The sequence below is a fragment of the Malus domestica genome, chromosome 08, assembly GCF_042453785.1.
Source record: "Malus domestica chromosome 08, GDT2T_hap1".
In the NCBI taxonomy this organism is placed as follows: domain Eukaryota; kingdom Viridiplantae; phylum Streptophyta; class Magnoliopsida; order Rosales; family Rosaceae; genus Malus; species Malus domestica.
Window position 1 is genome coordinate 667995 of NC_091668.1, and position 23418 is coordinate 691412.

A 23418-nucleotide genomic window follows, 5' to 3' on the forward strand; every position below is an offset into this window, starting at 1 on the left:
ATGACAGGATCACATCAATAGGTTGCAACATTTTGCTTTGCTCCCACACAAAATATTTCTTAAACAAATTGATTTTGGAAATTTTCACAAGATACATTATGAACCAAATTCGAGTTATTCTCATCGCACCATGTGTTCCTTGAACTTAGTTTAGGACATTTCGAGGATTTTCAACACATACAAAATATTTTTTTTTTCATAAAATATATTTGAGAGATCCTCTAGTTTATTTTATTTTTCTATCTTTCAATTTTAAAAATCAATAAAAAATAGTTTCATGACCTAATAAATATTAGGACCACATCTAAAGGTTTTGCAACATTTTCTTTAACTCCACACAAAATATTTTCTAAAACTAAAAGTTCAAAATTTTCACAGAAGTTGTGAGTTATAACACACATTTTCAAATTGATGTTGGGAACTTTTAAAATATTCATTATAAGTCAAAATTGGAATTATTCTCGTCACACCACTTATTTTCTAAAATTAATTGAGGACATTCAGAAGATTTCGACACCTACAAATCTCCTTAGGGGCTTCGCTATTAGTTTATATATTTTTTCCATTTTTCAACTTTAAAAATAAGTAAAAGTAGTTTCAGAACCTAATAAATTGTAGGATTATATCCAAATGTCTTACATTATTTTCTTTAGTTCCCACTCAAAATATTCTTTAAACTAAAAATTTCAACTTTTGCACGAACTTATGAGTTATAACCCATGCTTTCAAATCGATTGTGAAATTTTTTACAAGATTTATTATAAGCCAAATTCAAGTCGTTCTTGTTGCACTACATGTTTCCTAAAATTAATTTAGGACATTCGGGAGATTTTCGACACATAAAATTGTATTTTTGGGGTTTGGGGAAAGTGTGGGGGGGGGGGGAGGGGGTGCTATATTAGTTTATATTTTTTTTTTCAACTTTAAAAATCAATAAAAAGAGTTTCAAAACGTAATAAATTGTAGGATCACATCTAAAGAGTTTTACAATATTTTTCTTAGCTCCCATGCAAATTAATAATTTAAATTTTGTTACAATAACTATGAGTTATAACCCACGTTTTAAAATCAATTTTAAGAATTTTTACAAGATTTATTATAAGCTTTCGAGTCATCCTCGTCGCACCACATGTTTCTTAAAATTAATTTGGGACATCCTGAAGATTTTCAACATCTAAAGATTTCAGACCTAATAAATAGTAAAATCACATCCAAAGGTCATGCAACATTTTTCTTAGCTCCCACGCAAAATATTTTCTAAAACTAATTTTTTTATTTTTTTCACAAAATTGTGAGCATTACCCATGGAGTCAAAATTAAAAAAAAAAATTTACAAGATTTATTTGGGAAAAAAATTTATTTTTAATTTTTTTATGAGGGGTAAGAGATTATAATATAGGTGGAAAAAAGGACAAGAGATGGGTCTTGCACTCTAAAAATAAACGGAAGGGGGTTTTTCAGTAGGCTGTAGTTTCCTTGTAGTTCTGAGAGAGAGAAAGAAGAGCGGAGAGAGAGGGAGGAGGAGTCCGGCGCGGAGTCACGCCGTTGGTTCTGAGTTTCGACGGGTCATTGTGCTTTTCGCGTGCAAGATCCGCCTTTAGTCTATCGAAATCCGGCATTCTGAAATTTCTAATTTCTGGAAAAAAAAAAACCCAAAAACAATTCCTAAATCTTCTCTTCTCTCAGTCTTTGCCAATCATCTTTTGTGAACTGATTAATTAATTGATTAATTTTTTTTGTTTTGTTGTCTGATTAATTTATTGATTCATTGTAAACTGATTAGTTTACGTTTGTGCTCATAAATTGATCAGAGTTTTGTTTTTCTGCTACAAACCCTAATTTGAAATGGCGATGGCTGCGGATTCTTCTGCCAATCACCATTCCCCGCGTGGTACTGAATTTTCCGTTGATGGCGGCGGCGAAGTTGTCAACAAGAGGGCTAGTTTACCATCTCCATGGGCGAAGGTTGTCCGAGGTGGTGAACCAGAGGCTGTCCAATCTCCGCCGTCCTCATCGTCATCGTTGTCCTCGATGGGCAACTCAGCACCGGAGCAAACCCCTTTTTCCAATTGCTCCCAATCCTCCAAAGCTGCTCGTTCTTCACCGCCGCCGCCTCCCCATACGCCAGAGGGCTTTTCAGCTGCCGACAGTCCCAATGGGCATAATAGCAATGCCGGTGGGCCAAAGAAGCTGGCTTGGAACAAGCCCTCCAACGGCGTCGTTGAGGTTAGTCCTGTAACTGTTATGGATGCTTCTTCTTGGCCTGCTTTATCTGAGTCGGCTAGGGCTTCACCTAAACTACCAGCTGATTCCTCTCCAAAGACTGTCTCCGAAGCAATTGTCAACCAAGGATCATTCCCTGTTTCCCAGGTTAGTTCACGATCATTAATTTTTTTTTCTTTTTTACTTTTGCTGCAGAGAAATATTAAGAAAAGGGAAAGAAAGATAGAATTGTTGCAAATTTGGGTAACCATTAATTAACCAATTACTTAGCTAATTAATCCAGACGGTTGTACAGATTTTTTGTTTCGTCGGGTGCCAAAAGCGATGAAATAACTTAGATTCAGAGAGCTACTGATACATTGTCCTGCATTTTCTCTCAACCAGTGTAAAAGTTATCATATTTTTTTGGGTGGGAGATTATTCGAAGTACTGATAGTCATTCTCTATGCACGATTGATCTTGTGTTTTGTTGATAGGGACCTGTTATAGCACATTCACCCAACTCCAAAAGACATCCTGCTAATAGTGCAAATCAGAACTCCACCCCAAATCATGCAACAGCTCGACAAAGATCATTTAAGCGTGGTGGCGGTGGCAACACTGGGGGTGGGCATGCATATAGCGGTTTTGGACACCCTGTCACCCCGCCACCACCACCACCATTCCCTGTTTTTCCTATTCTTCCAAATGGGTATGGCAATCTGGTACCAGCAATGCCAGATCCTTCTCCACGAGATCCTTCTTTCCGGGGCAGCAATTGGGATGCTAGACCAGTTCGTGGCTTTGTGCCTCAATCACACCCAGTAAACGATCATCGCAATTCTCGTAGGGGAAATTTTGGACCTCGCCCACGTGGAGATGGTCACTACCACAACAATCACGGAGGCAAGCGTGACCAGGATCGTGGAAACTATATGAATCCCAGGGATATCCACATGCATCAGCATAGAGCCCCTCCAATGAGCCTTGTAAGGCCATTACCACCAAATACTGCTGCATTTCCCCCTCAACCTGCAAGACCCTTTGCAAATCCCATGGGTTTTCCGGGTGAGTATACTATGTTAATATAGTTGTTTTTGATATTTGGAAATGTAACTTATGTCTTTGTTTGTTTCTAGAGTTTATGTATGTCCCTCCATTGCCTTTGGAGCCCATTCGAAGCATGCCACCGTTCATTACTCAAGCACCACATCCTGCAATGTTTTATCCTGTTTCAGAATCTCCCCTACCTTCATTGATAATCAACCAAATAGAATATTACTTCAGGTATATTTAATTTCATGCTTCATTGATTCACAATTTGTTAGCTGCATGAACTAATTCCTCGGTATCTTGAGAATTAACTGCCCAAGTTGCGTTCTTTGTTACTACAGTGATGCTAATTTAATAAAAGACGACTTTCTACGGTCAAACATGGATGCCCAGGGATGGGTTCCTATATCTCTAATAGCAAACTTTCCTCGGGTATGTTATTTATGTGTTTTTGTAACTTGGGTATGTTATTTCTGATTGATTAAGCACATTGTGCTCTCTCTCCTTGTGACATATATTATTACTCTGGTTCTCTATGTATAACATGACGAAACATCTAATTTTTAAAAAGACGTTTTAGTCTATGAAAGTTAAAAAAAATCACCTTCTTGTAGAGCGACAATGGGTAATCATTTGTAATACCTTTACATTATGCTTCACCAAGTTAGGTATTATAAAATAGTTTACACAAGTTGCATAACATTTATAGTTCTCTCTTAAGGTGCTTGAATGGCAAAATGTTCCATTCAACCTTCAGTTTTATGCTCTAATTTAACAGAAACTAATTTATTTACCTTAATCTAAGTCTCAACCTTTAGCTTTTCTGTTTATTGGCTTCCTTTTTGTGAAGTTTTATATTCAGATAATTCTCTGCCTGAATCCTTGCCGTTATAACTTTATAGGGGAGGAAGAAAGTAGGATTATTTGTTTTCATTGTATTTCTGTGCTATTGACCTGTAAACAAACTAAAAAGATTGCAATATGAAAATAGTAACTGCAGATTTTGGTCTGTTGACGATTTGATATCTGCTAGGAAATGATTTTATTGAATGGAGAGGATCCTGTAGGCGGAGAACATGGCGATTGATACTTTCTAAGATAAAAATAAGGAAAGAAAGATATGGGAGAATACGTAGAAACAAAACATAACTGAAAACAGGGAGAAAATTAGAGCCTATGTGACTTTGATGCTAATGATTTCCTTGTCATGTTTGGCTACTTCAGTCAACTTTTGTTTCTTAAGAAAATTATCCTCGTCTCTTTAAGTATCATTCATCCCCACTTGATATTTTATTGTTACAGGTTAAGAGTTTGACAACCAATATCCAATTAATACTTGATTCTTTAAGAGGTTCCGGTATTGTTGAAGTACAGGTGAATTTCTTTATATTTGTTGTTTTGTTAAGCATTGTATTTGTATTAACATGTCCTACTGAAGAACTCCGATATATGTTTTAGATTGTGAAATGAGTAATCTTCCGCTTTATTGCCAAAAGGAAAAGATGACCTTTTGGCTCATTATAATGCCGACCAAATGAAATGACTTACGTTAGGAACCAGTATTTTTTAAAGGAAACCATGGCAATTGTGCTGCAATATTTTATTTTGGTCTAATACTCTCTTATGATTGCGGCAGGATGATAAAGTGAGGAGGCGTAATGAATGGACGAAGTGGATATCAACTACTGGTCAGCTTACACCTGAGTCAGGTTCACCATCCACACTATCCTCCAGTGTATTAAGTGACAACATGCTTGCAAATTCTTTCGAAAAGATGACCGTGGAAGGACCTAGCCAAAATAGCATGGGAGGTAAGCCAGATCCAAACTCTGTGGCTATTCCAGAGAGTTGTTCAACCGAGTCAACTAGCCAAGCACAACTTCCTAATGGAGATGTTATTCAAACTGATCATTGAAGTCAAAGTAGATGAGTACCACAAAAAAGATTCAAGCAAAATCATGGAGAAAAACTGCAGTTCCAATTTTGAAGGGTTTGCTAAGGTAACGGGGGAAGGGAGGTAGCTGTATAGCCTGTACTGAGGGCGTGCGAATTCTTTTCTTTATAAATCTGTTACTTTGCATAGTTTTGGAATGCTTTTGAGGCTAGTACAGGAAACAAATAAGAAATAACGATAATTATTCGTCAATTGAGAAGAAAGAGAAGAAGATGAAGAGATCAAGCAAAGGCTGAATTTGGAGGTCATTGGTTTGTATAGTTTGGATTTGGTGTGAATGTTTGCGGGTTTATTTTTTGGCGCGTCGAAAGAAGAGCTTAATTTGAGATGTTATAGCTAAAGGGCATGTAAGCAATATTTTTTTGGTGCGCAAGAGACCACTTATATAGTAGAGGTGTGGATTTGAGCTGCAGTGCGCTCGTGTTTGTTTTCCACCGAAGGATGGTTAGACCATTTGCTTGAATTTTCACAATTTTGTACTCTTTTAACTTTATGCAACTTTTGTCCATCTTTATTTCTTTTGTTCCCAAGTATTCTTTCTTTCTCTACATATAATCTCTCCCTCGAATGCCGTTAAACTTTCCGGCTTAATCCACCGTCACCCCCATTAATGATTCTATAAAATATGGTTCCCACAACCTCAAGTAGCTGCAGCAGAAGGTCCATGGAAGATGTCTGGACAGACATCAGCCTATCGTATCTTTCTCATAACTCCTGCAACACGACCACCACCGCCGCTGACGACCCTGCTGCCGCTGCTTTTCAAGGCATCATTTTTCAAGATTTCTTGGCTTGTACTAGTACTATTTCCTCCAACATCGACCCACCACAACCCGCTGCCGCTAGTACTGTTCTGAGCTTAAATTCCGGGACTCGATCTGATCTTGAACAGCATTTACTTGAAACCACTAGGACTACGATCACTGATCCTCGTCCATTGAAGCCAAACCCAAAACTCAACCCACCGGAACTAGTGTTACTACTACTAGGCCTAATTGTTTGGATAATCACTCTTCAGTCTTCCCTTGCTACAAGAAAAGGGCTCTAGATGATCATGATCAAAATCACCATGATCATCACAACTCCACCAATGGCGGCCGGCATAAGCGCATGATCAAGAATCGAGAGTCCGCTGCTCGCTCCATAGCCCGAAAGCAGGAACCTTTCTGTCCATGTATTTCATTACCGATCATGTGCTCTTACATTTCTACTTCTGTTTTGTTTGTTTTGTGAATATGTAGCCTACTTTTGGTAATTGTATGCAGGCTTATACAAATGAGTAGGAACTTGAAATTGCACATCTGCGGGAGGAGAATGCCAGGCTCAAGAGACAGCAAGCAAGGATGATGATCCTTTTAGCGTAGAATATTGTCGCTTGTATAAAAATAAATAAATAGGCTGATTGGTTTTTCCTTGGTTGCAGTCCTACTTGGCATCCCCTACCCTTGTTCAGCAGCTGCTTCCAAAAAATGTTGGACTTTTAGATCGCCAGGTCCGTCCCACTCTATTTAAACCCATTGGGTTTCTTTGAACCCACCGATGTGGGACATTTAACAAAAAAGGCAAACCCTCTTCTGAACCTCAACAGCTCCCTCTTGATCAGTTGAGGCAGCCTCAAACTGCATGAAATAGCGACCCGCTCCCTCCTATATGTAAATATATGCTATGCCTTTCTTTTCTCTTCCATTCGCCTCCACCTTAAACTTAACCTTATGCTTATAGGAAGAAATTAAACGTTTTGTTGAGAATGCAATTCCAATTCCAGAAAGTTAAGGACTTTGCATGTTGAGTTGGACTATTCGTCATATTTAATTTTACAGTAAAACCCCAACTTCCTAGACGTTCCGTTAAGCTCAACTTCTCATATGTCAGTATTTTCTTTATCGCATTGTGTTTGTAGCATTATTCTTGTGCGATCGAGGGAGATGCGACCTATCAAATGGTAACATGGCTGCAACAATGCTGTAAAATGCTGTAAACTGTAACGTGGGAGCCCTAGAGATCTGTGTCGGCATAACGATGCATCAGGAGAGAACTTCATTTCCGTTGTCTGTCTTTCTTTGCGGATTTGTGTCTGCATTGCAAAGTATATCCTCGAACATGCTAGCTTTTAAGGAAGATCGCAAGCAGACGAGGAACTGTTGGAAAGTGAATGGGATAAACTTTTTGTCAGATGTAGGATCATCAAGGGTTGTGTTCTCTCGAGCTTTAATGAGTAGTTTAATCCGTTAATATATTTAGAGGGAAAGATCTTCAATCTTTCACTAGGGACCGTTGATATGTCTTCGTAAGAATTTAGGTCTACCACTTTGACTGGGTACTTAGGTTTTTTCACTGCTGACCTCTGGGATTTAAGGAAGCTAGATTAAAGGAAACTGACTTTGCTTTAATGGAATTCTTACTAAGATTTAAGGAAGCTAATTGCACTATTACGAGAAAACATAAGTTCAAGCGAAGAAGGTAAGTTGATGATGAATTGTGCGTACAAAAACGAAAGTCGTGTTTGTCTACGACCAACACAAAAAAAAACTTTTATTTCACTAAACTGTGACCTTTTAAGATAAAATCTTATACATAAATCAATTAAATTTGATATCATCTTGATGTTGAAGTTGAACACTTTTATCCCTATTTTGCTGTACCTTTAGGCTTCGCCTTCTTAAGCACTTAAAAATATTTTCATTAGAAACATTTAAATTGCTTCATGAAAAGCATCCTAACAAGCACCACTTCAAAAAACACTGTTATGATTCAGAAATACATTTTCATTTTTTATAGCAATAGGAGCCACAAAAACTTTGGTTTTCCGAAAACGTTTTTAGTCGTTTCAAAACAAAAATCTCAAACATGCTTCTCTCTCTTTGTTCTTAAAAGTTTTTATTTTTATTTTTTATTATTAGCTCGCACGAGGTAGTGGAATTCTTAATCGGAGGAGGGTACAAATTTTCAATTGAAAAACGAAGAAGAAAATATAAAGAAAAAGTAGCCAGTGGGAGTACGTAGTGGAGCACTATTCTAGTATTTGTCATCGGTGAGCCTTGAGGCTGCAGTGCAGGGATGTAAATATAGCATAAAGTATAGTCCACAACCACTATACATGCATGCTTATCTCCCACGCACCATAAACGCACAAAGGAGCATTACCAAATGTGATATTAATTGTGTGTTTATTCATGCATGCGCAACAAATCAAACCCACCTTTCCTAATTTTGTTTGTATTTTTAGAGAGAAAGATTTATATGTCCCTCTTTCGAGATCACTGCAATATTTTAGATCAATAATATAATGTAATGTGTAAGTCTCTTTTCACATGACATTATGTTATTATTTTTGGAATATCATCAAGACTTTGTTAAAGTTTTAGACACGGTCGAGTGTTCCACTACTACACTAATATTTTCTCAACTTCACCACCTGCACAGTTCAACGACATGTGTTGAGTTGTATTACAAAAAGTAAGTGCAATTGATAGTGAAACCATATATTTAAAGGGGATTTAACTTCATGAAGTTTGTGACGCGGGCATATACATCATCCCTCTTGATAGGGCTCTTAGCTAATGACTGAAAGACACATGGAAAATAGTTCATAGTAAAATATGGATTTGGATCCTCTCCTGAGCTCAGCCTCTTGAGCCTCCTGAGCAAATCATACTGGCCGTTGAATTTTGATCTAACGGCTACAAACAGGGGGCCTTTCTAAAAGTTATAATCCCATGTGATTGCTCAGCTCAGCAAGCTGGGTTCAGAAGAGGATCCAAATCCGTAAAATATAGCACTCAAATCAGTTCAAAACGCACTTTTACATTTTTTGAATTACTTTAGCCTTAAAGTTACCCCCACCCCACAAAATATCATTACAAAAGAGTTAGTGTGTGTGAGTGAGTCACTGCACGGATTCTAGGATTAAGCAAGTCCACTGATAAATATGATAAAAATATTCGACCAAAATATGATAAATATATGCCAGATTTCTTCAATCCTACTATGCAGGAAATTATCCTTGCTCATATACATGGGATCGTTCAGTTGATCAGTTGTTGTTTGTTGTTTCACATAACTTGTTACCAAAATTTATGTTTAAATTGCTAATAACAGTCGAATGGTGTGCTCTCTAAACCATTTCAAATTACATATTTATTATAACGCTTGAAATAATACACTATATAATTTATATTTCCGGTGTCTAGAAAATTTCTTTGATTAGGGTTAGGGGTACTACCACCACCACTGTGTACCAGCCTCCACCACCCAGATATCCAATTACAGATGTACGATGTGTCAATTAATGGAAATCAGATTAGATAATCAAGCAAGATAAGAGCGCACTAATTTAATTAATATGGGTAGGTTTAGAGTCTAGGTTATAGAGATATATCCTACTGATCCCATATATGCAGCCCAAGTAAGATCTTTCTCTTCACCGCCTAAGTACGTAATCCTCCTGTCACCTTTTATCTTCTCTCTATGTGTTTGTGTGTGTGTGTGTGTGTATATATAGCTAGGATAGCAGAGTGTGAAGTGCAAGAACAAGAGAGAGAGAGAGATCAAAATGCGCATGAAAAACATCTTCGTTTTCATGTCGTCCGGTACTTTTCTCTTGCTCCTGATCATCATCTCGTTTCATGGACCAACTAAAGCAGCTGATGATCATCAGAATGCCGGGAGAGGGAGTCGGAGAGACCGCCTTTACATCGTGTATATGGGATCTGCAGCCGCCTCATCAACAACTAGTGATGATGATATTTCTTCCCTAAGGGATGATCATGCTCAGCTCCTCAGTTCTGTCGTAACAAGGTCGGTAATCGATTAATTCCAAGTATATGTATGAATATTGTATAATCAGGCTGTTCATTTATCCATGTACACGTAATACGTAACATGAACATGAAAATATGACCCCCTACCTCTTTAGAATGGAACTAACATTATTAACTTGTGTGTCTGTTAATTAATTAGGTTAAGTTGGAACTAGTTAATTCACCCCCTTTCCTAAACTTTCCTACTCTATTTTCGTTAAAATTTTGGTTTCATATGTTTATTGGAAGAAGAAATAGATTAAAGTTGGATAGTTAGTTGAGTTGATAAGGATCGTTCTTTTCGCTAACTAAGGTATAGGTTCAAGCGTTACTCCTGGCAATTCTTTTTTGTGGGCAATTTGTAAAATCCAAAAAAGGAACTTATATGCACTGCTCCTGGAGTGGAGTAGCCTGAATAGTAATTGGGTTATATTTTGTGGGTGCAGGAAACCAAATGCAGTGGTGCACACTTACAAGCATGGTTTTTCAGGATTTGCGGCTCGTCTCACGGACGAAGAGGCGCGATCCATTGCTTCAAAGCCTGGAGTTGTATCTGTTTTTCTAGATCCCATATTGAAACTCCACACTACTCATTCCTGGGATTTCCTCAAGTATCAAACTGCTTTAAAAATCGACTCAAATCTTAACTCTAACAACTATGATGCCGCGGACGGAGTTTCATTAGTTACCGCTGATGGATCTGACACCATTATCGGTATTTTGGACACAGGTAACAAATCGAGATTGTCCTTTTGATAAAATTGGAACAATACAGAGAAAATTAGCACGTTTCAGACGCACATAAATTGACTATGGTTCATAAGTCTAATGGATTAATAACGAAATCATAAATTGAATCTAGGTATATGGCCGGAGTCGGAGAGTTTCAATGACCAAGATATGGGTCCTATTCCGTCACGGTGGAAGGGTACGTGCATGAAATCAGATGATTTCAGTTCCTCCAACTGTAATAGGTAATTTATTAACTCATGATTTAAATGTGTTACGAACATTGATATATTTTCGTGAAATTATAGGTACTAAACAATTTTAATTTGTTATTTTATGATGAACGATCAGGAAGTTGATAGGAGCAAGGTTTTATAGCACTCCTGAATCTGATGGCACAATAGAGATTGATTCCCCAAGGGATACAGTGGGACACGGCAGCCATGTGGCCGGAACAGCAGCAGGGACCCCTGTATCAGATGCGTCCTACTACGGCGTAGCAGCTGGGACTGCCATAGGAGGCTCCCCGGGTTCAAGGATCGCCATGTACAAGGTATGCTCGGAAGGAGGTTGTCGTGGCTCCGACATTTTAGCTGCCTTTGACGACGCGATTGCGGACGGGGTGGACGTTCTATCCCTCTCGCTTGGTTCAGCCAGTGGGTTTCAGCCGGAGTTGAGCAACGACCCCATTGCGATCGGAGCGTTCCATGCGGTGGAGCAGGGGATTACCGTGGTCTGCTCCGCCGGGAATGATGGCCCTGACCCTGGAACCGTTGTGAACGCCGCACCCTGGATTTTGACAGTTGGCGCCACCACCATTGACCGAGATTTCGAGTCTGATGTGGTGTTGGGAGGCGGCACGGTGGTCAAGGGGAGAGCCATAAATTTTTCAAAACTCGAAAAATCGCCTGTGTACCCGTTGATATATGCTCTGTCTGCCCGCAAAGCTGATGGTAATGAACATAGTGCAAGGTAGGAACGCGATTTCCAGCTGCGTCTCTAAAATATCGTCTGATTGAATATCTGTATTTCTCCGATCACGTAGCTTCACGTACATTTTTCAGATACTGCGAAGAAGATTCCATGGAAGCAGAAAAGATCAAGGGGAAGATTGTGCTGTGTGACTCCGGTGATTATTGGAGGAGCAGCCAGATTGACGCGGTGACGAGTCTTGGCGGAGTAGGTGTCATTTTTCAAGTAGAAAATCCGGGGGTAGTCGCGAGTACATACGGAGAATTTCCGGCAACCGTCCTCAGTTTTAAGGACGGTCAAGAAATCCTATCCTATATCAACTCAACCAGGTAACCCTAACTCTAAAACCAAGCCAAATTTAGCTTCATCAATTGGACATTCCTCTCAAAATTAATCGATTACTTACGTGTCAAGAAACCCAGTTACAACCGTCCAACCAACAGTGACGGTGACGAAGTATAAACCAGCGCCCACCGTCGTATATTTTTCAGCCAGAGGCCCTGCATCCGGTACAAGGAACATTCTCAAGGCAAGCAAGCTGGCTTCTCCTCTCCGATTCCTAATTTCCCAAGAGAGTACCCATTTTCCTAATGTAGCTTGTTTGCAGCCTGATATTGCAGCACCTGGTGTGAACATTCTTGCACCATGGATCGGCAATGATTCGTCTGTTGCTCTCGAAGGAAAGGATCCCCCGCTGTACAACGTCCTCTCGGGGACTTCCATGTCATGTCCCCATGTTTCCGGGATAGCCGCCACAGTCAAAGCTCAAAACCCCGCCTGGAGTCCCTCTGCGATCAGATCAGCGATCATCACCACAGGTCGAGATTCTTGTTTCATTGCACATTTTATACTTCCGAGCTGAAGTTTAAATGCAACTTTCTTTCTCTGCAGCATCTCAAACAGACAATCTGGGAGCCCCAATTAGTACAGATAAAAATTCTACAGCCACACCATATGACTACGGCGCAGGAGAAGTGACAACAACAGGACCGTTACAACCAGGGCTGGTTTATGAAACTGGCACCGTCGACTACTTGAACTACCTCTGCTACTACGGCTACAACGTATCACAAATTAAAACCATCTCAAAAACTGCTCCCAAAGAATTTGCTTGCCCCAAGGATTCCAATGCTGACTACATATCAAATATCAACTACCCTTCAATAGCAATTTCCAACTTTAACGGAAAAGCGAGCAAGAACGTGACCAGGACGGTTACAAATGTAGCAGGGGATGGAGAAATCATTTTCACCGCTACCGTCGATGCACCCAGCGGTCTAACTGTGAAAGTGATTCCTGATAAACTGCACTTTTCGAAGAACAACCAGAAGCTGAATTACCAAGTGGTGTTCTCTCCCACAACTTCCTCTCCCAAGGAAGATATGTTTGGGTCTGTTACATGGACAAACGCAAAGTATAAAGTCCGAAGTCCATTTGTCGTAGATGTATGAAAACTGACAGGAAGTACTTCAATAAGTCAAGTTGTAACTATCATAGCGATGTGTTGCCTCTGCAATAAACAACATCTGAGCAAATATAAAACCCCGCCCTGCTAATCAAATGCAATCTTCAACACCACAAGAAATCAAGAAATTGGCATGTCATGAAATGACTCCAAATGCTGATCACATAAATAAAACCCACGAATATCTGTTAAACCAACGGATTTTAATGAAAACATAAGCTGACCTCTATAGTCAATCTGGAAGCCCCTGCCTTACAACAGAAGCCAATCTTTATATCACTCATTCATCTTCCCTAATCATCATAACCTACTCACTAGGAAATTCATTCTGCCTAAACAATCAATCAACTCAGAAGACAAGAATGGAAAAAGAGTAAGCACCATGTTTTTAATATATTAACATAACAAAAGAGAACCACATAACATCATAGATTGCAAGTATAGAAGAGCTAGAAGTGCGGTGGAAGAAAATAACAGTCGTCTGCATACAAATAAAGTACTTCACTAAGTCACAAAACGTTTCAGACAACAGATAGAAACTAAGTCACGAAACGTTTCAGATAACAGATACAAACAGCATTCCACAACCACAGCTTGTAAAGAGCAACAAACCATAAAACAGGTTCCTTCATCCCCAGGCCCTTCACTCGAAGGCCCATTGGTTCTCCCTGCGGACCTCCTCCTCTTCCTCGGGCGTAAAGTCGTTCTTAATGTTGAACGTCTTGCGAATCTCCTCGGGTGTTTTTCCCTTGATCATGTCCGCCACCGTTTGGCAAGTCAGGTCCAGCAAGCTCTTTATGTTCAAATAATTCGCAGCCTATACAAACACAACTCAATAACATGTTTTCCCAAGTAGTTTAATTACCAACAGGCATAGAGAAATACATATTAGTACAAAGAAACATTGGGCGCGTTTGAAAGCACTTCTACTCATATGATCTTTTGCCAGAGACAAGTCAAAATTATTCTAAATCCAAGCGCTTCAGAAGCACTTGGGAGAAAGCACTTCCTATCACCCAGAAGCACTTATAAATTTTTTTCTGCCAAACAGGCCCGTTGTAATCTAGTGGTCATCAAGTAATTACTGATTAGTAAACGTACAAGCACAAATCATAATTGAAAAAAAATTAACTAATTAGACAAACAAACCCATGAGTTTAATTCCCCTAAAAATTTCGAAAAACGTCAAGACTCAGAAATCAGATAATTAGAAACCCTAAGGTAATTAAGCAGTAAATTAATCGAATTGCAAGAGCAGAATCGAAAACGGAGGAAAACAGAAACAGACCAGGATGAGATCGAAGAGCGTGGCCTGGTCGACCTTGACGAATTCGGCGTCCCAAGCCTTGAGGTCTTCATCGACGGAGGCGCGTTCTTCGGGCTTAGCGGCCTCGACATGCTTCCGGCAGTACTCGATGACCTTCGCCAAGATCTTGCTGGTGACGTTGGGCAGCGGGATCCCGTTGTCGGCACAATCGTCCTCCACCATGTGCTTTATCGTCTGAGACATCAAAGCCACCGCCTCGTCCACCTCGAACGTCTCGCCGTCCGAGCTCTTCAGAGTTATCTTCCTCTCTGACGACATGGTTTCGTTGCTGCCTTAACCCTAGAAACCCAGAGAAGAGAGAGATAGATGATATCGGGTGAGAAGAAGAAACAAAACAAAGTAATATTATAAGAAGCCCGACGACTAACTTCTCACTCCGTTAATATTTTAATAATTTTCAGAAAATTAAAAAAAAATCAAAGAAAGATTTTATTTAAATTTTTTTTAAAGGAAAGAATTAGAGTCAAATATGTTTTTTTTTTTTTTAATAGCGATAGTGTTAGTGATAATTATTTGTTACAGAAAATTGGTGAAAATTGGATTCACGTCGAGGTGTGTAGGTATAATTATCTTCCACGTGCAGTAAAAAGCCATATAAATTTTGATGGCAATGCCATAAAATTTCATGATCAGAATAGTTTTAGCATCCAAATGATAGTAACGAAGTCCGAAATTGAAGTAATTCTACTTATCATTTCACGTAAATAAACATGTCATTTTAGCTTTATAACTCACGACATGCATGTGACGTTATTTTGAAACATGACGTGCAACATAATTATTGTCATGTGAGTTTTTAGCTCAAATCCAACGTTTAATTTGGGTTCAACAAATCAAATGTTTGGATGGTAAAATGTCAGCAAAACCGAGTCCAATGTCACAGAGGCCAAAACTCAGGATAGTCAACAAGTTTGCTGCTTTTCAAGTAAATTCATAGGGTCAAAGATCTACGTCTCATGAAATGTTGACATGATCAACGGCCCCAAGTAGACCTGCTATTTTGGACTCGACCCGTTAACCAGACTCAATCCGTTAATATTAGTATTTGGATGGATGCTTAACAGGTTGGGTCACTAACGGATAAACTCGTTAACAACCTGTTAAATAACGGGTCACTTTGGGTCAACCCATTATACCCATTAATTGAGAATGTTTTAGTAATTTCAGTCAAGTCTTAACAACAAAAAATATACTATATACAAAAACAAAAATAATAATAATAATAATAATTGTTAACGGGTGTTAATGGGTGAAACGGATGACCCGTTAACTTAACGGATCGGGTTCGGATGACCCGTTTACAGGTCTAGCCCCAAGTGCTTCATCTATAGAGCCACTTCGATTAGTCAATGAAACATCATATGCAGGTGTTCTCTAAAACATAATTTCCCTCTTCCACATAAATAATAACTATGATCGAGACTAACGACATAGGATCGGTGTCTGGCATACAGATTTGCACGTCTTCAACCGCGAGCTAAACAAAGGACCTGCAGCTTGATCGTTTTCTCAATCAAAGAGACCAGTTTGACCGCAGCATAAAGGCGGTCATTTTCGCATTCCCATCCCTTATATATGCAACCCCTGGCTTTACACTGAACCTCTTACCCAAGTTAAACTTGAAGTACGATTCAGCCTGAAAACGGTCCCATAAGTTTGGACCTGCAAGTATCCCATTTAAACCTATTCCCCATCCAACTGAATCTTCCGAATCATCAGCAACGGTCACAGCCCATTCTAAATGCTTGGGATTCGACTGCTTCATCTCAATCCAACCCCCAAGCTTTGTGAACTCATCAATTTCTGATTCCAACATCAGAGCAACAGATCCAGTTGACCCAGAGTTTGTTCCTAGGGGTGGAGCAAAGGCTTCAACCATTGTCTCGGGGGAGGTGTGCTGTGTCAAACTGCCCTCAACTGTTGTCTCAGGGGGCTTGCGACGCACCAAACTGCTTAAAGGAATCGTAAGAACTCCAATTCTATGCTCCCCACGTTCACTAGATAACTTAGGTATTTGGTGCAGACCTAGAAGCGAGAGCTTTGTTCCTCCGGGAAGTTGATAGACAATTTGCCCAAAAGTGCTCAAGCAGCGCCCAACTCTACCTGAACCTGCTTGTGTTGCCAGTCCGGAAACAAACTGAGCCAATGAAGCAACAACATTTGATTTTTTCACCATTAAACCAATTGCACTGCCATTGTGTTGATTTAGAAGAGGTGGCCCAAATGATGAAAGATCAGTAAGGCCCTTCCCCTGCCATGAGAAAATAAAATTATCTCCAATTTACTAAAAACCATAACAAGACTGATACAACACAATATGCAAAATTTATAGGCATGATTGCCACAAAATAAACACTCTTACGAGTCTTACCAACAAACTTAAGGAACCGAAAAAAATTCACCGACTAGGATAAACACCGAGAAAGTAAAATGCAAATTATTTACAGCGTTAAATGTTCTTCAAGCAAACAGATACAATCATTAGGTAGTTATTATCTTGTGAGACATGACATTAATATTATCAAATAAGCACCTGAAAAACAGTCCAACTTGCACTCATGCATACATATCTTATCAGAAAGAAAAGGAAAAGGAATACAGGAAACAATCTAGGCAACCATTGACATCAATGCGAGCATGTAATACCTGGTGAGATGGACTAGTAAGAACCGCAACATCCCTGCACCGAGCTCCCACTGGGATTGCAATCGCAGATAACCAGTTGCTAACATTTGCCGTATAGGAAACTTTTGCTAGAGAAAGTGGGCATTCTGAAAGATTAGAAAGACTACTCTTGTGCTTTTGACCGGCCACAAATTCTGCAACAAGCGTATCATTCTCCCGAACAGTAGTTTCAAAAGCAAACTTTGAATCGACCCCAGTTCTCATTCCGGCTCGAGTAAGAGCATCAGAGCTGTGATCAGCCTCATCCTCACTATTAAGCACGAATAAGAAAGCCCCCAAGAGATCAACCTCTCCCCTTACAAGGGTGCTGGCTTCTTGGAATGGACTTCCCCTGGATGTTCCATACAAGGAAACCATTCTCTCAACCTTATCTTGTCTATCCCTCAGTCTCATCAAATCCGAAAACGCTTCTCGTTGCAACCGCTTCAATATTTCAATCTGAAAATCCCATATCATATAAGTGTTCAAAAGCTTATTGCTTTATTACTCATCTATATAATCTGAATAAAAACTTGTTTCGGAATGCTTGTGAAATTGCCGAAAGTGCTTTCATATAACCAAAAGAGCTTTTAGCGGTGTTTGGCAGGCAGAAAAAACTTAAACGGCGTCTGGGTTATAGAAGCACTTAGACGTGCATTCTGGAGAAGCACATTGAATTTTGAATTTCCTCCAATAAAAGCACTTCTAGCAGAACATTTCTCACTCATGGATGCTCTAGTATTTCAAATCAAATTACCATCAGCTTAGCTTAAGGTTGGTTATTAACTAATTAAACCTGATTAAGCAGAAACCAAAACGAATTAAGACGTGAAAATACATGTGACAAAAAGAAATAAAAGAGAAATTTTGGAGCTACCGGATGTCGACGAGCTGAAGGCCGAGGGCGTCCATGAACGAGGCTGTCGAACATCTCCTGGGTCGATTTCGTGAAACCTCGTATCTTGTCTGCAACAAAATCTACGGTTTCCATTTTAGAAACCCTACCAACACCTACCGACCCAGACAACGGAGAACTACTGGAAGTGGATTTTCGGAAACTCCGAGGGTTTTCCACATACAGAAATTGCTGGGATTTCAAAGTCCAGACTCAACGCGAGAGCGGCAAGCCGGCAACCATTTGGTCCACTTTTCTCATTTGCTTTCTTCGTCTTCTTTTTCTTTTTGCTTAAAATAAAAACACTAGGGCCTGGGCCTTGCCATGCTGAATTTTCTTTGGTCCGAGTTGAAAAGTTAGCCATTGGGCCCGTCAAAATTCTAAGTAGAATGTCACTGTATATATTTGACATTAGAAATTTCTTTAACTGAAATGTTATTTGCTGACTGAATTTGAAGTTTTTTTTATTTAGAGTTAAAATTGATATCAATGTCAAATGTATTTTTAATTCATTTTAGTGATAGATCCCTTATTCCACTAATATTTCATCCAATAGAAATTTTGTTTCAACAAATTTTTTTTTTAATAATTACAACCATTTAAAACTCTATTTGAAATAATAAAATAACATTTGACAATTCGGTTGAAGAATTACAAAATTTGACATAAGACTTCAGATTGTCACATCAACCATCAATTGTAATTTGTCTTTTATAACTTGACATTTCCTTTAGAGATGGTATAACAAAACTCACTAATGCTATTGTTTGTAAAAGTTTTTTTTTCAACTTTTTACATTATTATTCTTTAATAATTTCAAGAATATTGGGTAAAATGTTTTGGGGAAAAAAAAACACAAGCACACAAGGAGTTTTATCTACCTGCAGCAGAAAATGGAACGTTTAAATTCGAAGGACTTTTTGCGGTCAGGGATTCATATCTTGACACTGGAAACAAGAATCTTCCCAACCTAGTTTTTCGTTCGGGGATTCATAAGAAATACAATCCAAATGGGATAAAGAAATACAATCTGTGAATCTAAACATGTTTTTCTTATGTACTTATGTGAATAATTTCAAGAAGCCATGTACCGTTGGAAATTTTAGAATGGCGGGCTCGAGTGCCAACACTAACGACACTGATAATGTCTCCAACTTGATAATTATCACATGCCCAATCCATTAGGTGTGCGCCTCACGTGGAACCCACCTCCCCCCTTTAGTGGTCCACACGTGGAGATCCACACATCGGCAATTGAAACTCAGAAGTCGACTCTAATAAAGTCGAGACTTGTTGGCAATTGAAACTCAGAGGTCAGCTCCAATGGAATCGAGACTTGTTTTCAATCCTTCTAGGAGATGCTTCTAAAAAACTCAGAGGCCGGCTCTATGTTAAGAGTCAATGCTTGTTTCCAAGCCCACACTTCTTGGTGACAAGCCTTTGGCTTATATGGGTCCGTAACCGTAGACTCTAATACCGTGTTAGAATTTTTAGATCAACGGGCCAAGGAGGCCCACTCCAACGACACAGATATTGTCTCAACTTGATAATTACTACATACCTAATCTGTCATGTGTGAGATTTTACCACAAAAGACCTCGATATTAGTTAGAGTAGGATAATCCTATTTAAAGTCATATGTTGACTTCCCCTATGAATGTGGGATAGCCAACATGTACAACTTCTCGTTTCTCTTGTTAATGTGTTTGATTTCTTAAGTTGCCGCATACAACAAAACCATGTTGACCTAAATCATAAAGAAACACTTTGACATAAAAAATATAAATAAATAAGAAAACTATGAGAAACACGCAACTCTTTGATCAAATAAGTCTAGAAGGAATAAATTTCTCAAATCGTTACTCGAAGCAGGGAATTTGAAGGGTTTTATTAATTTATAGGGATAATGAGTTGTCTCAGAACAGGCGGCTGGCATATTTGTCGAGCATCTGATTCACGACGATCTTGTAAGCTCTTTCGGTAGGATGGTAGCTGTCCCAAAAAAAATACTTAGAGTCATCTGTGCAGACCCCGGCAGGTTGGAGCTGGTTGCACAGTTTTGTTACTTCAATAAGGCCAGTACCACAACAACCTTTATTCACAACTTCAAACCCTGCCGGCATGGATCACAACAAACATATAAATCTTTACTAATTTGTAAGAAATGTAGTGGACCTAGCTAGGCAGATTAAATGAAATTTCATACCGTGTTTAGCAGGGTTTGTGATGAGATCAAGTATCACATTGTACATGTCAATGTAGACAACTCTCGAGTTTGGCAGGTTTTTGTTAAGACGATCCATCTCCGCAGAGAGCTTGGAGTTGAACAGCTGGGATGCTTGGTTTTGTGCTTCGTCACAATCTCTTCCTATGCCTCCTTTTACCGTTCGTTGAGATGGCACGCATCCGATAGGTGGTATGCTTAGTACGGCTATTCTTCGTACCCCCAAGCCATATAAGTCCTACAAAATTCATAACTTTGCTACATCAACTAAATTGCGAAAATATGTACTTTTTTCATTTTTAGCAATCTGTATCAAGAAAATACGCACCTTAATGAAATCAGAGGCATATTTGACCATGAAATCAGTGTAAGAAGGAACGTCATACTCCAATTTCCTAACACCGCTAAGAAAATAGGTATTAGAAATATCGTTGCTGCCGGCTACCACAAAAATCACACTGTTTTTTATGATGAAGTTTGTTTTCTCCTCTCCAACAATTCCTTTCAGCTTTTCTATGTACTCCTTGAACTGCTTCAATTGGTCGGATAGCGATGCAACTGCCTACACAATCGAATTCCAGAATTAATGGAGGAAAAAAAAATTATCAAAAGAATGAAGGATTAGAGCTCAAATATATAAGTTGTACCGCAAGTTTTGCTGTCAAAGGGTCATAACCTGCGCCACCGGCTGCTAGGACAACACCGGTAAGGATGTCATTAGGCTGCAGGGTCGGATCCAAGTATGCTGGCAACAGCTCCTTGATTCCAAATGATTCCGCTGGACATGAAAAAAAAATCATAATAAAGAAGGGTTAATTGAACATTTTATTGTATGAGAATATGTGTTTGAATTTCTGGGATAAAATTGAGATGAAACCTATAATATTCTAGGATATTTCACAGAAAATTAGGAGTTAACGCACAGTTTTTAATCGGTATACAAAGTACTGGTTTGGTATTGAGGTGATTTTATAAAAAGTGAGTATAAAAAAAAGTTAAGCTCAAAAAGGTGTTTGGTAAACACTTAAAAACAACTTATTTTCATAGTTTTTTTGTGGAAAAAAGCTAAAAACGTGAAGTAGCAAAACTGAGTTTATTCTCACATCACAGTAGAAACAGTTTTTATTTCAAAGCACAGCAAGCAATACCAAACCAACCCGAAGTTCTACAAAAACCAAAGCCAAAGGGGCTAGGGTTGCAAAGTTGATTCCTAAACTATTTATAATGATAATATCAATTAGTAATGTTTTACGAGTATTTAATGATGATGATGGTGATAACAACCTATGAAGTCTGAGGGAACCTTTCCGTTGGAATATCTGCCGGTTGGCATTCCTCCCTTGAGGTCTTTTCCGTAGGGAAGGAAATTGCTGCGTGCAAATGTCTTGAAGTTCTCGTTGTTGTTGCCGGTATCAACAATCGAATCTCCGAATATAATAATAGCCGGGACGGTCACATTCTCCGGCAGCTTGACTGTCGTGGCTGCCTCAGTGACGTTATTCATACTAATAATATTGCAGAAGCAAATAACGAAAATTACATATGACGACTGCATCTGCAGCCTGACCAGTTTAGGACTCAACATTCCTAGTCCTCCTGCATCTGAGTGCATTCTGGAATATGATATCCCCAAGCACACAAAAAAATGGTCGAAAAGATATGAGCATAAACTTGCGGGTCTTTAGTTTCCGATTGTTTCTTGTGCATTTATATATACGTATGGATCAATTCATAGATTTTTCAGAAGCGGGGCTGTCAGTCGATGGCATTCATTTAGGAGATGGATTGTCTGCCATCCCCTTCCCATACCCTCCTCATGCCCTCCTGGTTTGTACGGTCACGATTAAACCACGTAAACATTTTATATTAATTTTTTTATAAAAATAATAAGACAAATAATAAGACAAAAAGCAAATGTTGACGTGACTTAACCGTGAACGCACAAAACAGGAGAGTATGAGGAAGGTATGGAGAGGGGAGGGCAGACAATCCATCTCCATTCATTTATTAACAACAAAAACAGGAGAGAGATCGCTCCTTCGAGACATGCATATGTAGCTGTTCTAACTTTTTCAACATGCAATAAATATTTTAGTTGGTTGGTTTAGCCATCTATATTGTCAAACCAATCAACGCTTTAGATAACAAGTAACTTTTTCATGAACCGTCTATTTATTTGATACATATAAATGGCTGAACCATCTTCAAAGTGAATATTTTTTTTTTGCAAGTATAATCTTTTGGCGATGCTAAAAAGAATGAACGATTGCGATTATAATACTTGTATAGTAAAGATACGTTAATCGTAATTATGGGACAAGTAAACACAAGCATTATCCTATAACTAATAAGATAAGAATTTTCATTTTCTCCCCTTTATACTTTCTACATTAGAGAACAATATTAATGAGTATTTCCACAACTGTTATGTCTCATGCATCAATTCATGCATAATGTCATTTTTATTATTTTAAAAGAGACGATATTATATATAACTGAGAAACTGAGAGAAAGCAGACTTTAGGCTATGTTTTGGTGAGTGATTTTCAAGATTTAAAGAAATTTATGTTCAGTGAGAAAAAAATACTCTACAAATAAATTTTAGATACGAAGGATTGGAAATGCACCACGTGATCGTTATAAAGGTGTATAAAGGAGATTTACAAGTGACACTTACCAAGTAGGGCCTTACAAATCCATCTCACATGCAAACTCAATTTGGGAAGGACTTCCACAATTTAAGGGATTGAAGTCAAGTTAGTAAGACATAATTCATAATATGTAAATATATACGAGGAATAAAAATACATCACATGTGCAAACTATACACTCCCCGCTCAAAAGAATTGAAAGGAACCAAGCTTCTTATAGAATAATAACTTACATGGCACGGATACATGTTCACATGGCACCATGTGCCAATCAAACAAGTGTATATGAACAAAAACTTACATATATTTTTATTTTATTGTTACAAAATATACTGTAACAATATACCCATTCTATATAAGTCATTCCCCCAAGATAGTTCACCCCATCCAACGGGTGCCCTACCAGCTGCCACCCACCATGCCAAACATTAGATAATATTAAATACAATTCTCAAGTAAAACATGATGCATACATGTGCTTAA

The 23418-nt window shown here is 38.7% G+C and overlaps 5 protein-coding genes across 5 annotated transcripts; 2 read left to right on the top strand and 3 right to left on the bottom strand.

The window, feature by feature from the left end:
* Window positions 1-1417: 1417 nt before the first annotated feature.
* Window positions 1418-5723, top strand: LOC103420854 (la-related protein 1C-like). Its single transcript, XM_029106547.2, has 6 exons — window positions 1418-2370; window positions 2700-3270; window positions 3342-3489; window positions 3597-3687; window positions 4558-4629; window positions 4892-5723. The coding sequence occupies exons 1-6, from the start codon at window positions 1846-1848 to the stop codon at window positions 5168-5170; spliced, it is 1686 nt and encodes a 561-aa protein (XP_028962380.1). The 5' UTR covers window positions 1418-1845; the 3' UTR covers window positions 5171-5723.
* A 3954-nt stretch (window positions 5724-9677) lies between these two features.
* LOC103420857 (CO(2)-response secreted protease-like) lies at window positions 9678-13251 on the top strand. Its single transcript, XM_008358901.4, has 8 exons — window positions 9678-10006; window positions 10455-10738; window positions 10871-10982; window positions 11089-11709; window positions 11802-12038; window positions 12124-12238; window positions 12317-12527; window positions 12601-13251. The coding sequence occupies exons 1-8, from the start codon at window positions 9762-9764 to the stop codon at window positions 13158-13160; spliced, it is 2385 nt and encodes a 794-aa protein (XP_008357123.2). The 5' UTR covers window positions 9678-9761; the 3' UTR covers window positions 13161-13251.
* Window positions 13252-13537: 286 nt separating this feature from the next.
* Window positions 13538-14898, bottom strand: LOC103420856 (SKP1-like protein 1B). Its single transcript, XM_008358900.4, has 2 exons — window positions 14463-14898; window positions 13538-13991 (listed from the first exon to the last, which is right to left on the bottom strand). The coding sequence occupies exons 1-2, from the start codon at window positions 14757-14759 to the stop codon at window positions 13818-13820; spliced, it is 471 nt and encodes a 156-aa protein (XP_008357122.1). The 5' UTR covers window positions 14760-14898; the 3' UTR covers window positions 13538-13817.
* A 777-nt stretch (window positions 14899-15675) lies between these two features.
* Window positions 15676-18338, bottom strand: LOC103420855 (uncharacterized). Its single transcript, XM_008358899.4, has 3 exons — window positions 18043-18338; window positions 17148-17624; window positions 15676-16752 (listed from the first exon to the last, which is right to left on the bottom strand). The coding sequence occupies exons 1-3, from the start codon at window positions 18154-18156 to the stop codon at window positions 16015-16017; spliced, it is 1329 nt and encodes a 442-aa protein (XP_008357121.2). The 5' UTR covers window positions 18157-18338; the 3' UTR covers window positions 15676-16014.
* Window positions 18339-19859: 1521 nt separating this feature from the next.
* Window positions 19860-22058, bottom strand: LOC114826409 (GDSL esterase/lipase EXL3-like). Its single transcript, XM_029106548.2, has 5 exons — window positions 21569-22058; window positions 20932-21062; window positions 20613-20846; window positions 20267-20522; window positions 19860-20173 (listed from the first exon to the last, which is right to left on the bottom strand). The coding sequence occupies exons 1-5, from the start codon at window positions 21894-21896 to the stop codon at window positions 19977-19979; spliced, it is 1146 nt and encodes a 381-aa protein (XP_028962381.1). The 5' UTR covers window positions 21897-22058; the 3' UTR covers window positions 19860-19976.
* Window positions 22059-23418: the final 1360 nt, after the last annotated feature.